Raw genomic sequence first — 10,091 nt, forward strand, 5'->3', positions numbered from 1 at the left:
AAAGAACAACAGCAACAAAAAGTCAACAAAACGTTTTCAAATTAATGACCCAACAAAAATAATAATCTCAGTGATTATTGTTTCATCAAGGTGTTGCGCAATTCTGTGCGTTTCGGTTCAATTACTAAAATAACTAGCAGAGCAGGAGCTTAAAATTAACTAATCAACCACCGCTGTGTTCATGAGAGGCTCATTAATAATCGCAAAAATAAATATCAAGCCTGAAAACCTGATATCATAACGGACTAAATGTTTTAAACATAATCTGTGCTCGGCTCCAGGAGCGAGCGGTTGCCTTTCTTCAGCAGGAACAAGAAGCTGGATAAAATTGGTAGCGTGAATCTTCACCTTCTGGCAGGAAATCCACAACATGGAGGCAGAGCAACAACAGAAGGGTTTAGAACAAATCCATTTCATGCCCTAGTCAAATCCTGGACATAAATCCAACTGAAACGATATGCGGCAAGACTTGGAAAATTTTTAGTTCATAGATGCTTTCCACCCAATCTGGCTGAATTGGAGCCATTTTTGTAAAAATGTCAGTCTCTACATGTGCATGCAACCTCTCCTTTCATTTCCAGAAAAACCCAAATAAAACACACCAAGGTTTTGTGGTTGTAAGGTGACAGATTGTGGGAAAAGTTTTAATGGGTATTTCAGAATCAGAGTTGAAATGTAACGGCGCCCACCTACGACTGGAGTAAACATAAATAATAAATATTTACAGCAGCATTATGTACAAATAATCATCCAGTGAAAATAGAGAGACCATCCTCCATCAAGTTTCCAGTAATAAATGAATCTGACACTAAGAACAACCAATGGTTTCACTGTCGGCCATCGTAGAAGCACTGCATACAACAGAAACCACAAAGTGGTGATGACCTCCAAGTCTGAGACAAAGGAGCTAATGAAAGAAAAACTGCTTCATCTGATCAGCAGGGGCGGATTTAGAAGGATCAGGGCCCCTAGGTTAGGGCCAGTTTTGGTGACTTATTCAAAAAAAAAAAAAAAAAAGGGAAAAAAAGGGAACAATTTTACTCATGCAAATTACAGTACATTAATAGGTGCATGAGTAGATGGTTTAAAATGTCACAAAAAGATGGACTGTAACTTCAAAATTTTGAAATATTCGACTATTGTATACATCAATAAAATTGTAACAAGATTAAAACTCTGCACTTCAAATGGGCCTTTCAGTTTTACATAAGGTACAATGCTTGTAAAACATGCATTCATTACAAAAACATCCTAAATCTTTGGGGTGCCCCCAAAACCTGTTGCCCTGGGCAACTGCCCCCGTCAGCCCTGTCTAAAGTTTGTACAACACGCTTGATGTCACTCTGTTTCAAGTAAAATGATTTACTCCTACTAAAGATAGGAAGAGCGGTTTGGCACTTTCCAGAGCTGTGCAGTTAAAAAAAGGAGACACGTAGAAACAACATCAACCCTCTTTTTTTGGAGTTTTAAGGTGCAACGTTTCCACGGTTTCCTTCGCCTCCCACGATGTTCACAGTTCAAAGCGGCGGTCGTCAGAGGACTGCCAGCCCGCCGTCGCAACGGCTGGTGATCATGTTGCCGATCTCGGTCCACGTGTCCAGGTGCGGGTCGTAGATCTCCACAGAGTCCATCGTCACGGGCGCTGAGAAGTCCCTGCTGGCGGCGCGTCCGCCCACGGCGTAAAGCAGCCCGTTGACGGCCGACAACGACAGGCCCGCGCGTGGCGTGGACATCGGGGCCGCCTCCACCCATTTCTCCTGCAGCGGTTGGGGGAAAACACATCACAACGCGGTGAGAAAAGCCCTCAGAGATATGAGACGGCGAGTAGGAAATCCCGCCTCACCTCCTCAGGACAGTATTTCTCCACCGTCTCCAGAGCGCCCAACGCCTCGTTCCAGCCTCCTACTGCGTATATGCAGTTGTTGAGGCAGGCCACGCCCACGTAGGCTCGACGCTGGCTCATCACCGGCAGGGCGCTCCATCGACGCGAGATGGGGTCGTAAACCTCTGCTGAGCGCAGCTCCATTCCTTCATCGCTGATCCCACCAATCACATAGATTAACCCTGAGAATAATAATAATAATAATAATAAGTTTTCTCGCATTTTATTCCAAATCATGTAAAAAAAGGATCTAATTTCAGCTAAAAGCAGAGAAAAAAATAAAATAATAAACAGACCCTGTAGCTCACAGCAGCCAAAGTAATATCGGGGAACCGCCATGCTGCCGATGACCTCCCACTTGTTTTCCTCCGGATCGTATCGCTCCATGGTTTTTCCGATCTCCGAACCGATCCAACCACCTGCAAGCAGACGGCATTTTCAGCCGGTTAAGATCAGGGGTGCACCAATAAATCGGCCCCGATCCCTTCAATTTGGGAGATCAGCAATCGACCGATACTTGTGAAAACGATCTTATCTACCTAAAAGTCAGCAGCTGTCCTATATGATGTCACCCTACTGTTGCTACATTTAGCAACTTTCACTCAAAAGCCAATCAGTAAAGGCCAGAAAACTACAATCGGTTAAGGTTCATCCATTCGCTGTGCCGTCCAAAAGTTTGTACTTTTTTTTAACCTTTTGTCTCGTTTACACCAAACATTAATGTATTATGTTGAGATTTAAGGCACCAGACGAACACGAACTAGAGCAAAATTGTGAAGGACAAGGAAAATTGTACGTGGCTTTTAAAAATATTGTGCTAATTTAAGATTTCCATTTATTTAGGGGCATTGAAATAAACAGAAACAAATGCAAGCCACACTTCCAGACATTTTTTTTCTGTAAGAAATTTTGAAAGCCTTGTACCATTTTCTGCCCACTTCACAGTCATCCACTAACCTGTGTCTTACTCCGCCCTATAAAACGATACAATAAGATAAATGAATGGTTTTTGTTGCCATTTTGCTTCGACAGCTTTGTCAGCTGTGGTGTCTGTCAGCGTTTTGTGTCGTTCATAATATTTTGAATAATTTGACAGATTCCATCTAAAACGACCCTTGTAGCCGTCGTGTGCTCCCAGCAGTAACGTGGCGTTTTACCGAGTGCGTACAGCGCCCCGTGGCAGGGACACACGCCAACTCCACATCGAGGGAAATTCAGAGACGCCACGGCGGCCCACTGCTTCGTCACCGGGTCATATCGTTCTGTGCAGTCAAAAATCATTGAGTCTTTCTCTCCTGTAGGCAAAAAACATTTAAAAAAATAAGATAAATGCACATTTTCTGAAGTTGACTTTAGAGAGCGAGCACGGCCCTTTCACCTCCCACCACGTAGATCATGCCCTCCATGACGGCCACGCCCAGCCCGCTGCGGGCCTGGTGCAGAGACGACACGGTGGTCCAGTACTGGTTGAAGGTGTCAAAGCGCTCCACGCAGCTCAGGGCCCGGCTGTCACTCCAGCGGCCGCCCTGCAGCCGGGTGTAGCCGCCTGGCAGGAAGAAGCAATTCACGGTTTCACTTCTGGGTTTCGTCTTATTTCAGTGTTATCGTGGGCTGTGTGGTTTTGGTACTGTTTATAGATCTCGACCTATTGCGTAGAGGTACTTCCTGGCTTTCCTTCTGGGTCTCGTCTTTGCTGGTTGGAGCTGACTGTGCAGCTTATTTTCTTTGGGAGACTTTGTGACCTCGGTGTATTCCTTCAACAGGGTCTGCAGTGCCACCCGCAGGCTGAAGTCGGTAATACCTTCGTTCAGAAACGAGAAGAAATGGGCATTTTTCAGGGGAGAGGGATCTGTTTCAAGAAAATCGGACTTGTTACAGTGATCTAAGGTACGACGGAGTAATAGGGGCCATAGTAATAAAAATAAATAAATAAAATAACAAGAATGAGGTCATCATTTTATAAGGATAAACTAATGAAAGCACTAAACCTTCCAGCTTCACTGAAGCCGTATTGCAAACAAAAATCATCTTTACGTGCTGATGACCTACTTTCCTCACCTTCTATGTACTTGAAGAGTCTCTGAGGGGAGAGCAGAGGGAAGCGGACGGCCTCCAGCACCTCAACGACGTGCTTTTTCCTCTTGGCCACGTCGTGCAGGACCCAGTCCATGGCCGCCGTGAACACTTGGTACTCGTCCTCGATCCTCAGCTCCTCGCTCCGCAGAAGCCTCACCAACTGATCCTTCGACAGGCCTCTGAACTCGTCCGTGACGCACACCTGAAGGAGGCGGTGGACACGGGCGATACGCACGCACGGTCGGAAAGAAAAAACAAAACAAAACAAAAAAACATTTAAGAACATAAATGTCTTACTTTTTTATTTTATATTTGTTGGACTGGATCGAGTAAAGTGACGTTTGATAGGGCTGGAGGATAAATACAGGTTTCATATCGGTCGATAGATAACTACTGCTTCAATTTTTGTTTTAAATATCAGAAATACTAACAAACTGGTGGCGTGATCTTTTCTGTTTTATCCATTTTCCCCTCCACGCCGTTGTTGTTTGTTTATTCCTAAGCAGTTATGAGGCGAAACCTGAAACCGTTGCCGTGCCGGCTACTCAACAGGTTGTTGCTAGGTAACCAAAGAGTGAGAGAGGGAGTGAGTGAGTGAGTGAGTGCATTAATGGGTATGCGGGCATTTAAAAAAAAAATTAAATCAAGGAATTTTAGACATGCAAGAATATGTTTACTAAGCTTAGTAAGTTTAATAAAATGTTAGCTTTATTTTGATACCAGGATTATTGACATAGAGTTTGTAATTGCTGGGGAAAACTAAATTAGATTTTGGGCATGTTGTTGTTTTAGAAAACGCTGTGACAGACAGTGGATGGACGATCCCCATACCTCCAGGAAGTGAACGTGGATGTAGTTCTCGGTAAATTCCAGCATTTCCATGCAGGCGATCTGCTCCAGAAACTGAAAGATGCCCACGCAGTTGAAGGGGTCCATGTGGCCCTTGAGGAACTCGCCGCATATCGACACCACCTCGATCAGCTGCAGCATGTCGGCAGCCACCATCAGCTCCTGAACGTTCTCCACGCTGACGCTGATCGCCCCTAAAGAAAAACAAACAAACAAACAAAAAGGAAAGGAACAGATCAGATAACGTCGCAAAACAAAACAAAACAAAACCCAACCTCGAATGCTCGAGAAAAGGAAAACAAAAAATAAAAAATAAATAAAAAAATAGAGACATACCTGTGTATATGAAGTCCAGCAGAATCTCAAAGATTTCCGTGTCCACGCCGATGATCTGCACCTCGTCTTTTTCCGCCTCCAGCATCCCGCCGGAGAACAAGGCGGAGAAGTAGGGGCTGCTGGCGGCGAGCACGAGCCGGTGGACCCTGAAGACGCGTCCGCCCACTTTGAGCCCCACGTCGCAGAAATCGCAGCGGAGACGCATCTTGTTCATCTGGGCCAGGATGAGGCTGGCGTAGCGCTCGGAGGCCAGGACGGCGGCGGCGGTGGCAGCATCGTCCTGGCCGCAAACGGCCGACGTTGACACGGAGACGGAGGACATGGCAGCTGAGGCTGCTGCGTTACCATGGAGACAGGCGTCCTCCTGTCCGAGGAGTCTCTACGCGATACCAGCAGGAGCAGGAAGGAAAACACATCTCCGTCAAGGAGAAACATGCGACACTGACAAAATCACAAAACGTGATTTTGGTTCTCCGTAATTTGTTTCCTTATTTATTCTGTCTTCTGTTGTTTTTGTTTTTTTTGTTGTTGTTGTTTTTCTTTCCCACTTCTATCCAAAATGTATGTGTGACCCTACCTACACTAATGAGAACAAGAAAATAACTTTTTTTAAATCTGAAAATAACTACCAAAATTTAAAAATAGTAATAATTCTAAGTTCTAACCCATATTTGTTAAAGGACTCCATTTTTGTTGTGATACCACTTAGTAATGTTTCGTCTTTGTCCTAAATGTGTCCATTAATCTTTTTATGCATGTTTTTGTTGCTGCTGTTTGTTCACTTGCATCTGTTAGTCTGGAATGTTTGTTTTGTAGGCACTAATTGGCGAATTAATGAAGAAAAAAAAAAGGAGAAACAGACAAGCCACACTCTGCCACCAGGTAGACCGTTACATTTTTGTCTGTTTCATCAAAAGCTAAACATTTTGTCATGTCACCATCTAACTTTACTGCCTTTTTATGCAAAAGAGCAACACAAAGTAGCAAGAGTTGTGGCATAACGCTGTGTCTGACATAAAAGTACCGTCCCTGTGGTGGTGGCAGTATCATGGTGTAGGGATGGGGGGGTTTTCCCAGCAATGACAGGGAAGGTGGTGAGAGTTGATGAAATTAAATACATGCCAACCTCTAAAAGAAAACCTGTTAGAGGCTGCAGAAGACTTGAACCTGAAGTGGAGGTTCAGCTTCCAGAATTGACCCTAAATATGCCGCCTTGGCAACAGTGGAATGGTTGTATGGAAGCACACTCAAGTGCTAAAAAAAAGCTTAAAGTCCAGATCTAGATCCAATTCAGATAACGCAGCAAAAGTGTTGAATATGCATCACATTTTTCTGTTTTTTCCCCCCTCTTTCTTCCTTAAATCTCACAATTATGTATTAACGAAATCACGTGATATCCCAATATAATAAGCCAGTGGTTGCAACGTGACAAGATTTCAAATGTTAAAAGGTCCGAATGCCTTTGCAAGGCTCGGTATGTCACTTTCTGTCCCACTGCTGCACATTTAAAAAAAAAAAATGACACTTGTCTCTGCTTTTAGCCAGGCATGCTAACAGATAAACCAACCCACCAGTGTGTGTTTACATAATTCTATTCAGCAGTCGAGGATTTAGCTAACAGGACACCGCTTCGACAGCCGAACACCGACAGACGAGAATATCACCCGAATGAAAATAAGGAGTCTGACTCAAAAGGAAGACATGTAGTTTCTCGTTTCTGCGCTGAAACTCACCGGTGTGTTTACAGCTGAGGATGCGGAGAACTTCCGCCGCCCTGCAGACTGTCAATCCGCCTCCTCCGGGTTCCTCTGCGTCGGTCTGAGTCTCTAGGCATCACTAATCAAACCCGCTAACATCGAGACTTAGCAAACAGCCTTGACGCTGACCGAAACCATGCGGAAACCACGACTTTTTATGAACTGCAATATTTCGAATACATTAGCACATTTAAATTTCTTCAGTCTATTTATGTTTAATAATAAAAAAAATAAAAACACAACAATAGTTCCGGCGGCTTTTGTTTTGAAATACACGAACATTTTATACAAACGTGCTAAAAAACAAGCACGTTTCAGCTTTTTTTTTTTTAAGTATGCTATTTTAATCTGAGTATGCTATTTTTTAATAACGCTACAGTATTTTTTTTATCTTGTAAATGTGCCATTATTATTATTATTATTATTATTATTATTATTATTATTATTATTATTATTATTATTATTATTATTATTATTATTATTTAATTTGTTGCTATCCATGCGCCCACACTACCTTGATGCTTTCATAGCTGAATTTTCCCAATGTGGGTCAACGATGTTGAAGGGTTTATCATAGTTCACGAAAGAAGAATAACTTTCAGCAGTGCTCCTTTATAACGCTACAATTTTGGACTTCTAATTTCAACAAAGTGACAAATATCATAATCGCTGTCTTTATCATTTCCCTTTAAAATAATAAAATCAGTCAAATTATGCTCATAGGCAATTTTATGCTAGAGGAAATGGAACTGTTTGATTTAGTAACATATATTTCTGATCACATTTAACAGCAACCTAAACTAATTTTTAACTGTTTTTGTAAAAATGAGCAACATAGTTTGTTAAAAAAAAACAACAACTACAAAACCTTTGCCCACTACAGTAAACTAATCGTTGTTCAACTTCTTGAAATAAGCATGCCTAAATGTTACTATTTGTTTTGTTTTAGTTATCCTGGTATGTTATGGTTTGTGATACAAAGCCAACACCAGGTGGCAGTGTTTCCCACAAAGAAAAAAGGCAAGTAGGAGACAGAGCAAACGTGGAAGAGCTTTGAACCCAGTTTTAACTTTTTGTTCTAAACGCTGGAAAACGTTTGGCTGTGGGTCAAAATTCTAACCGCTAAGAAGCCACAAAATTTATTCAATTAAGAATACAAAATACACTTCTGGTTTTTTTAATTATTATTTTATTTTACCAACAACATTTTAATGAAATCTGTACATAACTACAGCTCCAAAAACATAAAAAGGACTTTATACTGTTGAACTATTAAAAGAAAAATAGACATTTTTCTAATTTTGTTTTCTATTTTGTTGACCAATTTTATTTTATTTTATTTTATTTTATTTTATTTTATTTTATCTTATTTTATTTAATTTTTTACCATTCTTAACTTCTGGTCTGGAGCCAAACAAAATAATGTCAAGGGCTGCAAAATGGCCACTGGGCCACACTTTGGACATCCCCGAAGTAAGTGATCAAAATAGACTAAAATATTGATGACTTGTTAATCTCGTTGGGAATCAATGGAAAAACTTTGAAAAAAGATTTTAAAAAAGATTATAAGAGAATCCAACGCCAGGTGGCAGTGTTTCCCTTCCAAAACCTGCTGGAGAAAAGAAAATCCTTGAGAACAACCCACAGGAACCTAACATGTAAATTATCAGGTTATTCTTGCCTTTCTGGCCCCCAGCAGAATGGTAATTTAAGAAGAAGTTATTCTCTGGCGTTGGCTGTATCCCCCCTCCCTCCAGCTGCACCTCCTTACTGAACACACTGATATAACACTCGCCTACTGCGACACAACTAAGGGTTTTTTTGGTTAGTTTTTATCAAATTACTTTGAATTATGTTGGAAACTTGCTACACGACACTCTCAAGTGCTGCTTGGTACACTCTGAAATCTCATCTTTAAGGTGAAGAAAAAAAAAGAAAAGATTGTAACACTCACGAGGATGAGCAGTCACACACCTGAAATACAAGTCCTGTAACATCTGTCACTTCACTTGTGTTGCCAGCTTTTTTTTTCTTCTTCTTTTTTTTCAGTGTGTCACCAGACAGCCACTGGCACACAAGAGGATATCTGGTGGCACCAGGGCCAGCCAATAAAAACGCAAATGTTGGTTTGGCCACTCAGGGAACTACACCCATCGCTGGAATTAACTTCAAGTTTGTCTGCTAATCCTGAACAAATTCAGACTTTTTCTTTGACCTGATTAGACTTGAATAAATGCAATGTTGACATCTTTTATTTCGGGTTTTTTCTGCTTTGCAAAAGCACATATTCCAAGGGCATTTTAGGTCTAAAACATTTACCTACTGTCTGTCACTATTATTTATTATTTTTAAAACCATATTATGTACTGGTAGCCTGGGGGAGAAACAGGACAGTTTTGTTGTCTTGCAGTGAGAACAGATTTACTCTAAAAGTGGTTGATATTCCTTTGGTTATTTAGTTTCCTTCTTTTTCTTTTTTCTTTTTAATTAAAAGCATGATCGCTTGCTACCGGTTCAGGCAACAAAGAAGACACTTTTAAGGAAAAGGGGGAAATTAGAAGAACAGTCACAAAAATAATGAAAAATAAATTTTAAAAAATTTGAATTAGTCTTTTTTTTTTTTTTGCTTTTGAAACAATTTATCGTGGTCAAATTTCTTTTCTTATATGGGGTTTAAAAACGGCGAGTTTTTGATCAATCGATAATAACCGTTACTTATAATCGGCTAATTTTAAAGTGACAAAGGAAAAACATTACGTAACTCCAACCTATTTCTCATCTCCCGGTCAACTACTTTTTCTTCTTCTTCTTCTTCTTCTTTTTTTTTTTTTTTACATGATTTCTGCATGCTTGTGTGTTAATTGAGCAACTTATTTTTAGCAGTCGTGACGTGATCGGCCCCTGCTTTGCAATTCAAGAGCCTCATCAGTGGTTCATTGAAGCGTGACCGCCGGTTCCATTCAGCTTGCAGTGCCACATGTTATATGCATGCTCACAGCAAGCCTGACATCTCAGCACGGCCGCCTTAAGTTGACAGACGTTTCATTCAAACGCCCAGATTTTCTACCACTGACGCTAAACTTGAAAAGTAGCTTCAGATTGAAAATGTTTGCACACACTAATGGGTTTATAGTGATGTAGACATGGACTAAGTGTGTGTGTGTGTGTGTGTGTGTGTGTGTGTGTGTGTG

General features: G+C 41.3%; 1 protein-coding gene across 1 annotated transcript; it reads right to left on the reverse strand.

Moving 5' to 3' along the window:
* Positions 1 to 613: 613 nt before the first annotated feature.
* On the reverse strand, positions 614 to 7,024 carry ipp (intracisternal A particle-promoted polypeptide). Its single transcript, XM_007554943.2, has 10 exons — positions 6,877 to 7,024; positions 5,144 to 5,522; positions 4,790 to 5,001; positions 3,941 to 4,160; positions 3,528 to 3,683; positions 3,261 to 3,428; positions 3,040 to 3,177; positions 2,179 to 2,301; positions 1,844 to 2,064; positions 614 to 1,757 (listed from the first exon to the last, which is right to left on the reverse strand). Exons 2-10 carry the CDS (start codon positions 5,463 to 5,465, stop codon positions 1,533 to 1,535), a joined length of 1,785 nt encoding a protein of 594 aa, XP_007555005.1. The 5' UTR covers positions 5,466 to 5,522; positions 6,877 to 7,024; the 3' UTR covers positions 614 to 1,532.
* Between the last annotated feature and the right edge of the window lie 3,067 nt (positions 7,025 to 10,091).

Source organism: Poecilia formosa, unplaced genomic scaffold (genome assembly GCF_000485575.1).
Source record: "Poecilia formosa unplaced genomic scaffold, Poecilia_formosa-5.1.2 Scaffold67, whole genome shotgun sequence".
NCBI classification, from domain to species: Eukaryota; Metazoa; Chordata; class Actinopteri; order Cyprinodontiformes; family Poeciliidae; genus Poecilia; species Poecilia formosa.